At 46.2% G+C, this 17,314-nt stretch overlaps 1 protein-coding gene across 1 annotated transcript in view; it reads left to right on the top strand.

The window, feature by feature from the left end:
- Nucleotides 1-17,314, top strand: part of STAB1 (stabilin 1) — a 281,241-nt gene that overhangs the window by 254,544 nt on the left and 9,383 nt on the right. Inside the window, exons 58-62 of the mRNA XM_073574319.1 lie at nucleotides 485-592; nucleotides 1,969-2,162; nucleotides 15,780-15,924; nucleotides 16,063-16,196; nucleotides 16,286-16,451. Coding sequence (XP_073430420.1) covers nucleotides 485-592; nucleotides 1,969-2,162; nucleotides 15,780-15,924; nucleotides 16,063-16,196; nucleotides 16,286-16,451 — 747 coding nt within the window. The remainder of the gene's footprint in view (nucleotides 1-484; nucleotides 593-1,968; nucleotides 2,163-15,779; nucleotides 15,925-16,062; nucleotides 16,197-16,285; nucleotides 16,452-17,314) is intronic.

Genomic DNA, 17,314 nt, shown 5'->3' with positions numbered 1-17,314 from the left:
GAGGGCCAATGGGAACAGGTGGCATATACATTATATACACAATGATGTCAGTGACATTTAAATAATTAAAAAGCAACAAAGTTGCAAGCTCTGGTCACTGTTACAGGCAGATGCCGGCTGTTTAACACAGCCGGCATCTGCCAGGTATGGTGCTGGCTCAGCTCCTGAGTCCGCCTAATAGGACCTAGCATTGGTAACTTGGTTAGACTGTTTACATCTGCATCATAGTTTCTGTAATACATGGAAAACTAAGAAAAGGTGCGTAATCTGTTATGTGCTATCCACACAGACTTACAATGCGGGCTTTCAGGATTCCCCCATGGATCTTTTGTTTTGAAGAAAAGTGATGCATGCTGCGTTACTCTTTCCGTCAAATATGACACTCTTCTACAGAGGTTCATCATGGAGCCTCCAGCGCTAACATGAACATTTGGTTATATTTGTTAGTTCCTTTATCTCATCTGACCATATCACTGTTTTTCAGCAACGACTCCTGTTTGCTCTCCAGAATGTGATGCTAACGCCACCTGCAGAGCCAATAATGAATGTGAATGCAACCCCTACTATGAGGGAGATGGAAGAACATGCAGCGGTTTGTACATTACATATATATTTATATATCTATTTATATAATGGCCTTGTAATGTTTTCATTTCCTGTTCTGTCCAGATGTCACCGTATCCCAGAATTCCAAGCGCAGTAAGTTCACCGACCGCCATATTGGGACACCCAAGTGATGGGTGTCTCAATATGGAAACTGCTGCTGGTACCAACCTATTGCGCGGTACCACCAGCGGAACACCATGGCACCACAAACACACTCACACTCACATTCACACTCTCACAGTCACACTAACGCAGCCTCTTGTGCGGTACTACCAGCGGAGTTCCGCGCAGGCACAGTGAATTATTTGGCTGATCCTGGCGGCAGATGCGCGATGTGTCTACAGGCAGAGGAAGCCGGTCGCATTAAAGGGGTTTTTCCAACGAATGTAAGTTCATTTTAAAAATTGTCTGTGTCTGACCGTGTACGGAGCATACCTCATCTACTGGGCAGGGGAGGAAGCAAAAGACAATACTGACATTACAGCAGGGGATCACAGAGGATCCATTTTGTGAGGTAAAATATTTCACTGACTATTTTTAATCAATATTTTACCTCACAAAATGTATCCTCTGCGATCTCCTGCTGTAATGTCAGTATTGTCTTTTGCTTCCTCCCCTGCCCAGGAGCCGTGGTATGTTCTGTACATGGTCAGACACAGGGGTGGGAGACAGAGCACAGGGGGGAGACAGCTCAAACAGGACAGCACAGGAGGGTAGAACACAGCACAGGAAGGCGAGAGACAGCAGACAAAGGGGATAGCACATGGGGCAGACAGGTCAAAGAAGAGAGAACAGACGGGAGAAGTCAGCACATGGGGAAAGAGAGAATGGATAGGTGGGTGAGCACATGGGGGAGAGATTCTCAATGCTGTAAAGCCTGCCCCCATCGTGACATTACCGCCCTCTCGATGCGATAGCATCGAGCCTCCATCTAGTTCATCATATAACACTTAGAGGGGTTGTACACATATTGTAAGTTGTTCCCTATCCATTGGATTGTGGATAACTTCCTGGGATCCCCGTGTGATTGAAATGATGGTGGCGCATACGCATCTCCGCTCCACTCATTCTCAATACGACCACCAGAGAAAGCCAGGCGCAGCTCTCCCATTACAAATGAATGGAATGGTACGTGCATGTTCAGCCTCTGCTCCATTCAGACGGAGCTCAGGATCGTAGAACTTATCCCATATCCTATACTTGATCTGCTGTAACAAAGATCCAACTGTCTGCACAAAATTGTGTATATGTCAGTGACGTTTGGGCGTATATATGTGTGTATATGTATTTTTTCTTTTGTTTTTTTTATGCATTGTACCATATTATTACATATTCTAATTTTCAGATTCTCATTCATTACAGTAATTGACCAGTGCAATGATTACAACGGTGGCTGCAGCAGCCATGCCAATTGCTCTCAGTTGGGCATAAAGGTCTCATGTAAGTGTTTTCTGGAATATGAAGGTGACGGTTATGTCTGCACTCCAATCAATCTCTGCGCTAATGGTGACAATGGTGGATGTAGTGAGCACGCAACATGCATCTATAGTGGTCCAGTAAGTGAGCACAACAGTATTCTCCTCTTTCGTTGCTTTCAGATGTACTGTCCGCACTACGAGGTTAATTAAATTGTCTGTATTTCAGGCAGAACAAAGTATAATAATGAAATAATTAAAACTGAGTGTTTTGGATCACCGCCCCTTGTAGTGTGCAGTAATACAACTGATATTGGGCCAATAAATACTGCATTACTGACACCAAGAGACCAAAACCGCCAAAAGGCTCATAGTGGTAGTGTGAACAGAGCCCAAGTATATTCAGCATTGGATTATCAAATCATCAAGATCGGACACATTGTATATGACTTGGCATAACTTAACTGCCAAAATCTAGACATCTGAGCTAATGACTGGGCAATGAAAGTAAATGGAAATGGACAGTGGGTCCCTGTTTTTTTGCAATACGTAAAAAGCGTATCCGTATTTGCCAAAATCATCTGGGGCAATTATCAGTATAGCGTAACTCCCCGGTGACTGGATGTCAATGATCTATAAAGAGCAGTGCTGAGCGAACGTGCTGGGATAAGGTGTTGTCTGAGCATGCTCGGTTGCTAAGAGTATCTTCGGCGCACTTGAATAATATGTCCGAGTCCGCACTGTTGCATGTCTCACGGCCCTTCGACAGCTGCAACATATGTACAAATTTTTTTAAGGTGTTGTCCACTACTGGTCGACCCTCTTTTCATGACTCCATAACTGCCTACCTTCCTCCCAAACCAGCACCATTCCCGATTTCTCCACTGTATTTCCAGGCAGTCATGTGACAGACAATTGCACTTGACCGCCACAGGCAATCAGTGGCCGATGATTGGCTGCAGTGCTCTTTTTTATGTCAGCAAATAAAGTCCGTGGAGCCTCATTTAAGAGTCTCAAACACGTGTTTGAGACTCTTAAATGAGGCTCCACGGACTTTATTTGCATATTTGTATTTCCGAGGGAGCAATGCACCTAGGATTTCACTGATTGAGCGCCTTTGCCGGCTGCCGCAGTGTTTTCTTTGACTGGTCTCCCTGAGGTCAGTGATTGCTTTATTATGTCAGAGCAGACTTCTGCCCTTACAGAATACAGAAATCTGCAGCCCATCAGTGGTGACAACATCTGGAAACCTTTCTGCCATGGGGCGTACTCTCCCGTCCATGTGCCCTGGGACGTAATTCCCTTGGACGGGACAGTACGTCATGGGCGATCAGCCGCAAACACGGGTGGAGCGCGGCTGATCAAGGCCGGGTGTAAGCTGATTCTCACAGCTGACACCCGGCACTAAGTGCCAGGAGCGGTCATGGACCACTCCCAGCACTTTAACCCCCAGAACACTGCGATCAAACATGATTGCAGCGTTCCGGAGCTGGCAGAGAGGCTGACAGCCTCTCTGCCTTTGGATCGGAGACCCAGCGTCATGACGCGGGGTCCCAATCGCTGCCATGGAAACACGATGTCGTCATGATGACATCCGGGTCTCCAAAGCGGAGAGACTCCGTTATGTGCAGTGCATGTCAGGAAGTCTCTCAGGTTAGTGTTATAGAAGCAGCAGCACTGACCGCTTCTATAGCATGCAGATCTTTATGCTATAGAAGCGATCAGCCTGCACAAAATGAGTGTCCCATAGTGGGATAATTGTAAAAATATTTAAAAAAAAAAATAATAAAAATAAAAAAAATCAATATTTATTCCATCAATATATAAATATTTAAATAAAAAATCTAAACAATAAAAGTACATATAGTTAGTATCACCGCGTCCGTAACGACCCGACCTATAAAACTGTCCCACTAGATAACCCCTTTAGTGAACACCATAAAAAAAGGCAAAAAAAATGCTTTATCATATCGCTGAACAAAAAGTGGAATAACACATGATCAAAAAGACTGATATAAATAAACATGGTACGGATGAAAACGTCATCTTGTCCCGTAACAAACAAGCCGCCATATAGCTCCATCACCGGAAAAATAAAAAAGTTATAGCTCGCAGAATAAAGTGATGCAAAAATAATTATTTTTTATATAAAATAGTTTTTAGTGTATAAAAACACCAAAACATAAAAAAATGACATAAATGAGGTATCGCTGTAACCGTACTGACCCGAAGAATAAAACCGCTTTATCAATTTTACCGCACGCGGAACGGTGTAAACACACCCCCCAAAAGAAACTCATGAATTGCTGTTTTTTGCTCATTCTGCATCCCAAAAATCGGAATAAAAGGCTATAAAAAATGTCATGTGCCCAAAACGGTATCAATAAAAACGTCAACTTGTCCCGCAAAAAACCTCACATGACTTCTGTGGGCCAAAATATGAAAAAATTAAAGCTCTCAAAATGTGGTGATGCAAAAAATATTTTTTGCAATAAATAGCGTCCTTTAGTGTGTGACAGCTGCCAAACATAAAAACCCGCTATAAATAGTAAATCAAACCCCCCTTTATCACCCCCTAGTTAGGGAAAACTAATAAAATTAAAAAAAAATAATAAAATTAAAAAAATGTATTTCTATTTTCCAATTAGGGTTGGGGCTAAAGTTAGGGTTGGGATTAGGGTTACGGGTGTGTTGGGGTTAGGGTTGGAGTTAGAATTGGGGGGTTTCCACTGTTCAGGCACATCAGGGGCTCTCCAAACCCGACATGGTGTCTGATTTCAATTCCAGCCAATTTTGCATTGATGCTCCTTCCCTTCTGAGCTCTGCCATGCGCCCAAATAGTGGTTTACCCCCCACATATGGGGTATCCGCATACTCGGGACAAATTGCACAACAAATTTTGGGGTCCAATTTCTCCTGTTACCCTTTGTAACGGGGGCTACCAAGCTGGAGTACCTCTTTCAGTACCACCCCGTGTTTTCGGAGGTCAGCTCTGCGTTGGCTGGAGTCTGAATGAATGACGCTGGCTGGAATTTCTTGGTTACATGGGCGCATATAAAAGATCACTGCTTCTCCATGTATTTCCAGTCTGACAACACTTTACTCACAGGACACAGAATATATCACACAGATACAGAGGGCCGGCCAATAGAAAAGCGGCAGGCCAGATATGCATTACAAAAGCCACAGGTGACCGGAGCCTGCCGATGCTTACTGTGGAAATTACAAAGGTGGGGGGAGGACGGACAAAAGGAGAATATCATGTCCCCTCTGCCCAGGGTGCAGCCTGTGAACTGATGCATTAGGGACATGCATCTCACATGGAACCTATTATACACTCACTGGCCACTTTATTAGGTACACCTGTCCAACTGTGTGTTAAGACTTAATTTCTAATCAGCCAATCACATGGCGGCAACTCAGTGCATTTAGGCATGTAGACATGGTCAAGACAATCTCCTGCAGTTCAAACCGAGCATCAGTATGGGGAAGAAAGGTGATTTGAGTGCCTTTGAACGTGGCATGATTGTTGGTGCCAGAAGGGCTGGTCTGAGTATTTCAGAAACTGCTGATCTACTGGGATTTTCACGCACAACCATCTCTAGGGTTTACAGAGAATGGTCCGAAAAAGAAAAAAAATCCAGTGAGCGGCAGTTCTGTGGCCGGAAATGCCATGTTGATGCCAGAGGTCAGAGGAGAATGGGCAGACTGGTTCGAGCTGATAGAAAGGCAACAGTGACTCAAATTGCCACCCGTTACAACCAAGGTAGGCAGAAGAGCATCTCTGAACGCACAGTGCGTCGAACTTTGAGGCAGATGGGCTACAGCAGCAGAAGACCACACTGGGTACCACTCCTCTCAGCTAAGAACAGGAAACTGAGGCTACAATTTGCACAAGCTCATCGAAATTGGACAGTAGAAGATTGGAAAAACGTTGCCTGGTCTGATGAGTCTCGATTTCTGCTGCGACATTCGGATGGTAGGGTCAGAATTTGGCGTAAACAACATGAAAGCATGGATCCATCCTGCCTTGTATCAACGGTTCAGGCTGGTGGTGGTGGTGTCATGGTGTGGGGAATTTTTTCTGGGCACTCTTTGGGCCCCTTGGTACCAATTGAGCATCGTTGCAACGCCACAGCCTACCTGAGTATTGTTGCTGACCATGTCCATCCCTTTATGACCACAATGTACCCAACATCTGATGGCTACTTTCAGCAGGATAATGCACCATGTCATAAAGCTCGAATCATCTCAGATTGGTTTCTTGAACATGACAATGAGTTTACTGTACTCAAATGGCCTCCTCAGTCACCAGATCTCAATCCAATAGAGCATCTTTGGGATGTGGTGGAACGGGAGATTCGCATCAGGGATGTGCAGCCGACAAATCTGCGCCAACTGTGTGATGCCATCATGTCAATATGGTCCAAAATCTCTGAGGAATGCTTCCAGCACCTTGTTGAATCTCTGCCACGAAGAATTGAGGCAGTTCTGAAGGCAAAAGGGGGTCCAACCCCTTACTAGCATGGTGTACCTAATAAAGTGGCCAGTGAGTGTACATACATATAACTGCACAACATATTCTGGGTGCTAAGTGGTTCTGTAACACGGCTCCCCTTCTCAGCGACGCGATCGGCATACACAGTCTGATCCTCAACGGATCGGTTTGGGGATGACCGAAGTTTATGGTACAAGTTCCGTTTGTCGACTTAGTCCATCGGCGTTAATCTTTTGTTTGCCGAATCTGTGGTGGATGGTGAAGTCCAGAAGTTGTAGGGCTAAACTCCACCGCAGCAATCTGGCGTTGTCTCCGGAGACCCGATTAAGCCAGACTAGGGGATTATGGTCCGTTAGGAGGGAAAACTGTCGTCCATACAAATATGGTTGCAACTTCTTGAGTGCCCATACTACCGCCAGGCACTCCTTCTCGATGGCCGCATAGCTTACTTCACGGGGCAGTAGTTTCCGACTCAGGTAAGCTACCGGGTGTTCTTGGCCGTCCGGCCCGACTTGGCTCAGTACTGCCCCCAATCCAAACATAGAAGCGTCTGTGTGAACCAGGAAACGTTTAGTTGGATCGGGTGCGGCCAATACAGGGGTATTGGTGAGGGCGTCCTTTAGTTGGCGGAAGGCTTCCTCACACTCTGAGGTCCAGGTTACCTGGTGGGGTTGGTTCTTACGGGTCAGATCAGTGAGGGGCTTGGCTACGCTGCTGTAATTGGGAACGAATTTCCTGTAATACCCCGCTGTCCCTAGAAACGCCATGACCTGGGTTTTAGTGCGTGGGATGGGCCATTTGGCTATGGCCTCAATCTTGGCTGGTTCTGGTCGCTGTTTCCCACTTCCCACTAAATGCCCTAAATACTGAACCTCTGCTTTGCCCACGTGACACTTGTTTGGGTTCAGGGTGATTCCGGCCTGGTGGATCCTGTCCAATACTGTCTCTACGTGATTTAGATGCTCTTCCCATGTCGCACTGTAGATGGCAATGTCGTCCAGGTAGGCACAAGCATAGTCCTGGAGACCATCCAGAAGTCGGTCAGCCAGCCTTTGGAAGGTCGCCGGGGCATTCTTCATCCCGAATGGCATAACTCGAAACTGGAATAAGCTGAACGGGGTGACAAATGCCGACTTGGGAATAGCGTCAGGACTAAGGGGAATCTGCCAGTAGCCTTTGCATAGATCGATGGTGGTCAAATACTTTGCCCCCGCCAGCCGGTCTAACAACTCATCCACATGCGGCATGGGGTATGCATCCGTCACTGTTTTCTCATTGAGCTTACGATAGTCTACACAAAACCGTGTAGTCCCATCCTTCTTGGGCACTAACACTACGGGGGATGCCCAGGGACTGACTCTTCAATGACCCCTAAACGCAGCATTTCTTGTCGCATCCCCTCTCGTACAGACTCAGGGACGCGGAAGGGGTTTTGTCATAGGGGGGTCTGATCCTGGGTCTCAACCTTGTGTTGTGCCAGGCGAGTGTACCCCGGTCTCTCTGAAAACATCCTCTGTCGCATCCTCAACAACGCCTCCGCCTACTGTCTCTCCCGGGGGCCTAGGTCTTCACCCAAGTGTACCTGGTTCCATGTTTTAAACCGAGTCCTTTCCCCCAAGACATCCTGCAAGGGAAGTCCGGCTAAATCCTCTGCTTCAGGTGCACAGATGGCCACTACCTCTTCAGGGCGCTCCCGGTAGGGCTTCAGCATATTTACGTGGAACATGCGGATAACCCTGGGGTCGTCACAATCGGCGACATTATAGGTTGTCGGCTATTTTCCCCACTACCTGGTAGGGCCCCTGCCATGCAGCTTGAAACTTATTCTGCTTAGTGGGCTCTAACACCAGGACCTTCTGTCCTATTTCCAAAGTGCGCTCTCTGGCCCTCCGATCGTACCATACGCGCTGGCGCCGCTGGGTCGCCTGCAGGTTCTCACATACAACTTGGGTCAGCTCCTGTAGGCAGTCCCGGAATTCCAGCACATAGGGTACAATAGGTACCCTTTCTATGAGGCCCTCCCCCTCCCAGTGTTCTAGCACTAAGTCTAGGGGTCACCTTACCCGTCTCCCGTATACCAGCTCGAACGGGGAGAACCCCGTGGATTCTTGGGGCACCTCCCGATAGGCAAACAGGAGGTGTGGCAAGAATTTCTCCCAGTCCCTGTAGGTCCTGGTAAAAGTCCCAATGAGCTGTTTTAATGTCCCGTTAAAGTGTTCACACAACCCATTGTTTTGCGGGTGGTATGGGGCGCTTCTAATGTACTTTACGCCGCACAGCTTCCACAGTTGGTTGGTCACCTCTGCTGTAAACTGGGTACCCTGGTCCGAGATAATCTCCCGGGGAAATCCAACCCGTGAGAAAACCTGGAGCAGGGCGACTGCCACGGTCTCTGCCAGTATGTTAGGTAACGAAACCGCCTCTGGATACCGTGTGGCATAATCTACCACTGTCAAAATATACCTTTTCCCGGACGGACTGGGTTTGGCTAACGGCCCTATCAGATCGACCGCTACTCGGCTAAATGGTTCCTCCACAATGGGGAGGGGGCGTAATTTGGCCTTGCATCGATCCCCCTCTTGCCAATGCGCTGACAACTGTCACAGGTCTGGCAGTACTGACGAACTTCATAGGTTACCCCCGGCCAAAAGAAGTTTTGTGTCAGACCATGCCTGGTGCGACTGACGCTGAAGTGCCCGGCTAAGGGTATGTCATGAGAGATTCGCAGTAGCTCCTGCCTATACTTCTTGGGAACTACCAGCTGTCGTTTTATAGTGGAGCTCGTCCCTGTGTGGTGCTGCTCTGTGATCCGGTAGAGGAGTCCCTGCTTCCATACAAACTGTTCCCCTCCTTCCAGTACCCCTCTCCCCTCCTGTGCCTTCCCATGATATCCCTCCAATGAAGGATCCTCAAGTAACTCCCTCTTAAATTCATCTGGGGTGGCCCAAGAAATGTGTCTGGCTATGGGAATACGTGTAGGGCTGGGATGTCTTACCTGGGCCTCCTCTGAGTGTGATTCTGCCTCCGAAGCTCGAGCTTGTCTCCGGGTGTTCACAGGATAGGTCTCAGCCAGAGGAGCCACCGAGAATGCAGACATGGGCCCCAAGTCATTTCCCAGCAAGACGTCTGCAGGCAAATCCTCCATCAAGCCGACCTCAACAAGGCCATCCCAGACTCCCCAGTTCAGGTGAATCCTGGCAGTGGGTAGTCGATGTATAGCTCCCCCTGCTACACGGACTGCCACTGTCCGGTCCGTCTTCCCTTGGTCCCGGACGAGATGAGGCTTCACAAGGGTCAAAGTTGCCCCAGAATCTCTTAGGCCCTGCATACGTTTCCCATTAACCCACACGACCTGTCGATGCTGTTGTCGATTATCTGCTCGGGCTGCCTGCACGGGGTCTACTTCATGCTGCTCTTTCTCCATCTCTTCCACCCCTTGGTTAGTCGTAGCCCCCAATGCCGGGTCAGCTTCGCCTTGGTAGCAGTATACAGCAGCCCGGCTGAAGGTAGCTGTTCCCGCCTTTGGCCACTGGGTATGCTGAGTCCGGTTTGGACATTGTCTTTGCAGGTGGCCCAGCTGACGACAGGTGTGGCATCGCGCCCCAGGGGGACTGTGGTAGGCCGGGTTTCTAGCTGGTCCCCCTACAATCTTCGGTGGTTTGGGGCCCTCCAGGTCCATGGGCGAGCCCCTAGTGAACACCTTTGATATGGACAACTGCGGCCTCATGGCATCATGATGTTCATCGGACAGACGAGCGGCTTCCTCAAGAGTCGTTGGCCATCTGTCCCGAAGCCATTCCTGTGTCTCGGGGTTTAGTCCATTAAAGAATCGTTCTAACAGGAAGAGCTGGAGGACGTCCTCGTTAGTGGTTGCTTGGCTCCCTTGTACCCACTGTAGCAGTGACCACCGTAATTTACAGGCCCATTCAGCGTGGGTATCGGTTACGCGTTTTATAAGTCTGCGGAACTTTTGGCGGTAGGCCTCTGGTGTCAGCGCATACCGAGTCAAGATCACTTCTTTGATCCGGTCATAGTCCATACAGTCTTCATCAGGTACCGTGCAATAGGCGTCCGCTGCCCGGCCTGTCAGCTTGCTGGCCAGAATCTGAACCCGTTCCTCCGACTTCACTTGATGAAGGGCACACTGCCGCTCAAAGTCCTGCAGAAAGCCATCAATGTCTTCCTCTGCCTTCCCCAACTGTCGGAAGGCATTATACTGGATCTTTTTGTGGCTTACTGTTGAAGGTACCTGGTCGAAGACCAGAGCTCCCCCTGCTAGCTGACTCTCCTTTCTCCCATCTCCATCTTGGCCAGCTCCACTTTGGTCCGCTCTGCCATCTCCATCTTGGCTAGCTCTATCCTGGTCCACGCGGCCATCTTTTCCTTCAGATCAGTACGCACATCAGCCATCACCTCTCGTTTGATCTCTACTGCAGGGTTTGGGCCATATAACGCCAGTCTGTTCTTTACCTCCCTCTGGAATTCGGTCTCCTCCACATTCACATTGGGGGGCGCTGCACTGTCGTGTTCCATGATGGCTGCTATCAAATCCGCTTTTGTTTTGTTGCTGGCGATCAACCCTCGGGCTTCCACCAGGTCTTTTAATGTAGTCCTCTTTAACTTCTGGTAGTTATTTTCCATTCATTCCTTTCCTCCTGTAGAAGGGGTATCAAATCCCGCTGTCTGCCACCAGTGTAACGGGGTCTACCAAGCTGGAGTACCTCTTTCAGTACCACCCCGTGTTTTCAGAGGTCCGCTCTGTGTTGGCTGGAGTCTGAATGAATGACGCTGGCTGGAATTCCTAGGTTACATGGGCGCATATAAAAGATCACTGCTTCTCCATGTATTTCCAGTCTGACAACACTTTACTCACAGGACACAGAATATATCACACAGATACAGAGGGCCGGCCAATAGAAAAGCGGCAGGCCAGACATGCATTACAAAAGCCACAGGTGACCGGAGCCTGCCGATGTTTACTGTGGAAATTACAAAGGTGGGGGGAGGGCGGACAAAAGGAGAATATCATGTCCCCTCTGCCCAGGGTGCAGCCCGTGAACTGATGCATTAGGGAAATGCATCTCACATGGAACCTATTATACATACATATAACTGCACAACATATTCTGGGTGCCAAGTGGTTCTGTAACACGTAACACCCTTGGGAAAATTAAAAAAATGAGGACAAAAAGTTCATTTTTGTGAAAAAATAATTTTTTATTTTTACGGCTCTACATTATAAACTTCTGTGAAGCACTTGCAGGTTCAAATTGCTCACCACACATCTAGATAAGTTCCTTAGGGGGTCTACTTTCCAAAATGGTGTCACTTGTGGGGGGTTTCCACTGTTTAGACACATTAGGGGCTCTCCAAACGCGACATGGCGCCTGATCTCAATTGCAACCAATGTTGCATTGAATAGTCAAACGTCGCTCCTTCCCTTCCAAGCTCTGTTATGCGCCCAAACAGTGGTTTACCTAAATATATGAGGCAACAGCGTACTCAGGACAAACTGTACAACAACTTTTGGGGTCCAATTTCTCCTGTTTCCCTTGGATAAAACAAATTGGATCTGAAGTAATTTTTTTGTGAAAAAAAGTGAAATGTTCATTTTTCTTTTTAAACATTCCAAAAATTCCTGTGAAGCACCTGAAGGGTTAATTAACTTCTTGAATCTGGTTTTGAGTACCGTCAGTGGTGCAGTTTTTAGAATGCTGTCACTTTTGGGTATTTTCTATCATATAGACCCCTCAAAGTGACTTCAAATGTGATGTGGTCCCTAAAAATAAAATGGTGTTGTAAAAATGAGAAATCGCTGGTCAACTTTTAACCCTTATAACTTCCTAAGGCTGGGTTCACATCACGTTTTAGCAGCGCGTTCAACGCATAGCGTTATGCTATACCCCCTAGCGCAGATGAATCAACTGTGATAGCACAGATGATTCATCTGCGCTAGCGGTGGAGGCTCTGTCAGCGAATGACGGCACATCACGAACTCGTGCCGCTTTACGGCATGCGTCGCGATGCGCCCGACAATGGGGCTCAATGGCGGCGTTAACGGACTGCCTATAACGCAGTGTGACCCCGGCCTAACAAAAAATAATTTTGGTACCAAAATTGTGCTGACGTAAAGTAAACATATGGGAAATGTTAATTATTAAGTATTTTGCGTGACGTATCTCTGTGATTTAAGGACATGAAAATTCAAAGTTGGAAAATTGCAAAATTATCGCCAAATTTCCTTTTTTTTCACAAATAAACGCAAGTTCATATCAAAGAAATTTTACAACTGTCATAAAGTACAATATGTCACTAGAAAACATTGTCAGAATCACCGGGACCCATGGAAGCATTCCAGAGTTATTACCCCATAAAGGGACAGTGGTCAGAATTGTAAAAATTGGCCCGGTCATTAACATGCAACCACCCTTGGGGTAAAGGGGTTAAGCTTGCTTTTTTTGTGTGAGAAAGAGAACATATAGTGTATTACATGAATTATCACTTGTAAGATGAAAAAGAAAGAACAATACAAAAGCCAGGAAAGAAAGCATTCAATAAGCAACATCTATGAAGGCAACATGTACTTCAATGGGAAAGACAGAATATCATTAATAAGCAGAAGAACCCCATCAATTCATGACGTTATTAAGTAGAGAGAACAGGTAGAAAAACAAGTGGAGGAGAGGAAAAAAAGGGAAAACAGGTTGATTCAGCTTAATACAGTGGGTACGGAAAGTGTTCAGACCCCTTTAAATTTTTCACTCTGTTGCATTGCAGCCATTTGGTAAATTCAAAAAAAAGTTATTTTTTTTTCCTCATTAATGTACACTCTGCACCCCATCTTGACTGAAAAAAACAGATATGTAGAAATTTTTGCAAATTTATTAAAGAAAAATTGAAATATCACATGGTCATAAGTATTCAGACCCTTTGCTCAGACACTCATATTTAAGTCACATGCTGTCCATTTCCTTGTGATCCTCCTTGAGATGGTTCTACTCCTTCATTGGAGTCCAGCTGTGTTTAATTAAACTGATAGGACTTGATTTGTAAAGGCATACACCTGTCTATATAAGACCTCACAGTGCATGTCAGACCAAATTAGAATCATGAGGTCAAAGGAACTGTCCAAGAGCTCAGAGACAGAATTGTGGCAAGACACGGATCTGGCCAAGGTTACAAAATAATTTTTGCAGTACTCAAGGTTCCTAAGAGCACAGTGGCCTCCATAATCCTTAAATGGGAAAGTTTGGGACCACCAGAAGTCTTCCTAGACCTGGCTGTCCAGCGAAACTGAGCAATCGTGGGAGAAGAGCCTTGGTGAGAGAGGTAAAGAAGACCCCCAAGATCACTGTGGCTGAGCTCCACAGATGCAGTATGGAGATGGGAGAAAGTTCCACAAAGTCAACTATCACTGCAGCCCTCCATTAGTCAGGCCTTTATGGCAGAGTGGCCCGACGGAAGCCCCTCCTCAGTGTCAGACAAATGAAAGCCCACATAGAGTTTGCTAAAAAAAAACACATGAAGGACTCCCAGAAATAAGATTCTCTGGTCTGATGAGACAAAAATAGAACTTTTTGGTGATAATTCTAAGCGGTATGTGTGGAGAAAACCATGCACTGCTCATCACCAGCCCAATACAATCCCAACAGTGAAACATGGTGGTGGCAGCATCATGCTGTGGGGGTGTTTTTCAGCTGCAAGGACAGGATGACCGGTTGCAATTAAAGGAAACATGAATGCGGCCAAGTACAGAGAGATCCTGGATGAAAACCTCTTCCAGAGTGCTCTGGACCTCGACTTGGCCGAAGGTTCACCTTCCAAGAAGACAATGACCCTAAGCACACAGCTAAAATAACAAAGGAGTAGCTTCGGAACATCTCTGTGATCATTCTTGACTGGCCCAGCCAGAGCCCTGACCTAAACCCTACTGAGCATCTCTGGAGAGACCTGATAATGGCTGTCCACCAACGTTCACCTTTTTCAATAAATTTGCAAAAATTTCTACGTTTCTTGTTTTTTTCAGTCAAGATAGGGTGCATAGTAAGAAAAAAATGAACATTTTTGGACTTACCAAATGGCTGCAATGAAACAAAGAGTGACAAATTTAAAGGAGTCTGAATACTTTCTGTACTCACTGTATATGTAGAATCCGCGTCAGACATTTTTTTTTAATGAAAGGTAAAGAGTATGGCAAAACTCCACTTGTGTGGCAAAAATTTTCAACATACCACAAAGGGGAAGTCTTTCATAGGCCATCTCAAGAAAGGTGAAGGATGACCAGCAAACCTTCCCCAATCCTGCAAGCTAGAAGGCCAAAGCAATGGTCAGGATGAACAACCTTCACTGAACCTTGGGGAGAGCCCATCTTCTTCTTGTCGTCCCTCTGGACTGCCTCCCAAGTGTCAGTCATGAGCCAAACAGCCTAGGTCTGTTTCCTTACAATGGGAAAGAGCGATAGACCTGATGGCCTACACAAAGCCTAGACTGTCTTCCAGAAGGATCGTCACGAGGGCACCACATCCTAGAAAGACCCATGGGACAAACCGTTCTGGACATACAGTATACAGTGACATAATGACTGGCTTAAATATAGTTGTGTGCTATAAATACATTGTGGAATAAAAAAAAAAAATAATTGCCTACATAAAAGGCCCAGGCAAACAGAGGGAGTGTGTAAAGGTGAAGTAGATGTAACGTGCCACCATTCATTGGGTTTCCTACACCCAGTAAGCTTTGGCCTCCTTGGGCACTTCTGCTCCTCGTGCTTTCAAACAACTGAAACCATGGCTTCGACAGTGTCCTGGTCAAATAGAGGCAGCATTTTGACCACTCAGTGTATACTAAAAAGCTTATTATACATGTCAATCAGTGTACATGTCTCTTACCAGCAGCCAAAGCCAGGTAGGTAGGGCTAGATGGTGCAGCCGGCCATCGGGATGGCCAACTGCCACACAATCTTGTTTCACAAATAGCCACCGCTGGTGGGCAAAGCTTTGTCAGTGTTGCTGCCGCACATTCTGGCCCTAACCTAATAAGAACCTAACCCTAATCATAGCCTGAAAGGATTTCACTAGTGTCATTTGGAAGACCTCCATCCCAAGCCGTAGTATAAACCTGTAGTTTCTGAGGTCAATTCCGAAAACATTTACCAGGGGATTCCCAGTTAGTTACCCATTACATTTACTAATAAGTGACCAACTTGATAAAGAGTCGTGTTCCTGTTCTGCAGTATATGAGACGATTTCCTTTGCTCGTAGAAAACGCGCCGATGTGAGTGTCATAAAGGCTACGTGGGCAATGGTGTCCAGTGTCTAGAAAAAGCAATTCCACCGGTGAACCGCTGCCTTGAAGAAAATGGGGGATGTGATTTTATGGCAACCTGCTTTGACTTGCATTTTGAAGGTGCGTACCAATGCATTTTTCAATACTGTTATTATGCATCTTGTAAAGAAAAACAAATAGTTTTTACTGATTTCTGCCATTTTACTAACACATAAGTTTTCACCAATGTTGAATAACGTCTGAAATTTTAATTACTAGAGAAAACTGCAGGCGTCTTTCACTTGCAGTCACCAAAAGGGAAATATCAATACACGTATGAGGAGGCAGAAAATGCGTGTGGGTCAGAGGGAGCCAGCATTGCCACCTTCCAGCAGCTCTCTGCTGCCCAGCAGGTACAGCCGTCTCCTTGGTGTATTGTGCCCGGCTCACCTGTCTTATGGTATATATTTATTTTTTTCTTGTCGTGTCTAATATAAAATAGTTGGGTTATCACCGCTGCCTCGTCGGATGGCTCCATAACAGGACAGCGGGTTATCCCACCGCGTATCCAAGTGCAGTTTGTGGGTCAAATCATGTTGGAATAGTCGACTATAAGCAGCGAGAAAACACGAGTGAGAAATGGAACGTATATTGTTACCGATTGCAAGGTTGGTACATTTTGTAACGTCTTTTACAAGGCCCCAAAAGACCAAGATTTAATGGTTAATATAATACAGAAGTGGAAAAACATGCACACTCTATGGTTGGAGTTACTTGTCACTGGTATTTAGACATTTTCTTACAGTGCTATCGTCTCAAAGTTTTTTGTACTTTAGAAGACAATCTTTAAAGAGAACCTGTCGCTTGCTCAAAAGAACTGAGTTTAAAAAAAAAAAATCAAAAAAAAAAATCACTGAGCTCCTCCTATTCTGCCGCTATTTTTCGTTTTTCTCCGTTTCATTGCATAAATATTCACATTTGTTTCTTTCAGAGCTCAATATGTGAAATCTCTGCTTGCAGTTCTTCAGAGTCTTCTCTGGGGGTGTGCGCTTTCGATGCTCCTTCCCAGACTCTGATAATCGCAGCGGTGCAGCATGTGTGACTGCTGGATCAAATGCTGAGCTGTGATTGGCAGCGTCGGAGAGAGGTGAAAGCTCACACCCCCAGAGAACACTCTGAAGACACGCCCAGATGAACTACAAGCAGAGATTTCACCTGGTGCACTCCAGAAGAAGCAAATGTGAATATCTTTGCAATGAAGTGACGCAGAGCAAAACGGAAAAGAGGAGCAGAGTTAAACACAAGATCATGGAATTTTACAACATATTTAACTAAATTTTTATGAGCACGTGACCGGTCCTCTTTAAAGCTGCTTTCTTTGTGGTTTTTAATCAGAATGCTCTGCCACATGCATCATACAACAGAAATCACTGGCCCACAACAGACTACACTGACTCTTAATGGGGTCTGATGTGATGTCAGTCTCTTTGATGAACATCACATTTATGAACAATGGCGTTTTTGCACTGTT

The sequence above is a fragment of the Dendrobates tinctorius genome, unplaced genomic scaffold (assembly GCF_039654945.1).
Source record: "Dendrobates tinctorius isolate UK_male_01 unplaced genomic scaffold, ASM3965494v1 ptg000038l, whole genome shotgun sequence".
NCBI classification, from domain to species: Eukaryota; Metazoa; Chordata; class Amphibia; order Anura; family Dendrobatidae; genus Dendrobates; species Dendrobates tinctorius.
Note: the sequence above shows the minus strand (reverse complement) of the source record. Positions and strands in the feature narration are given on the sequence as shown.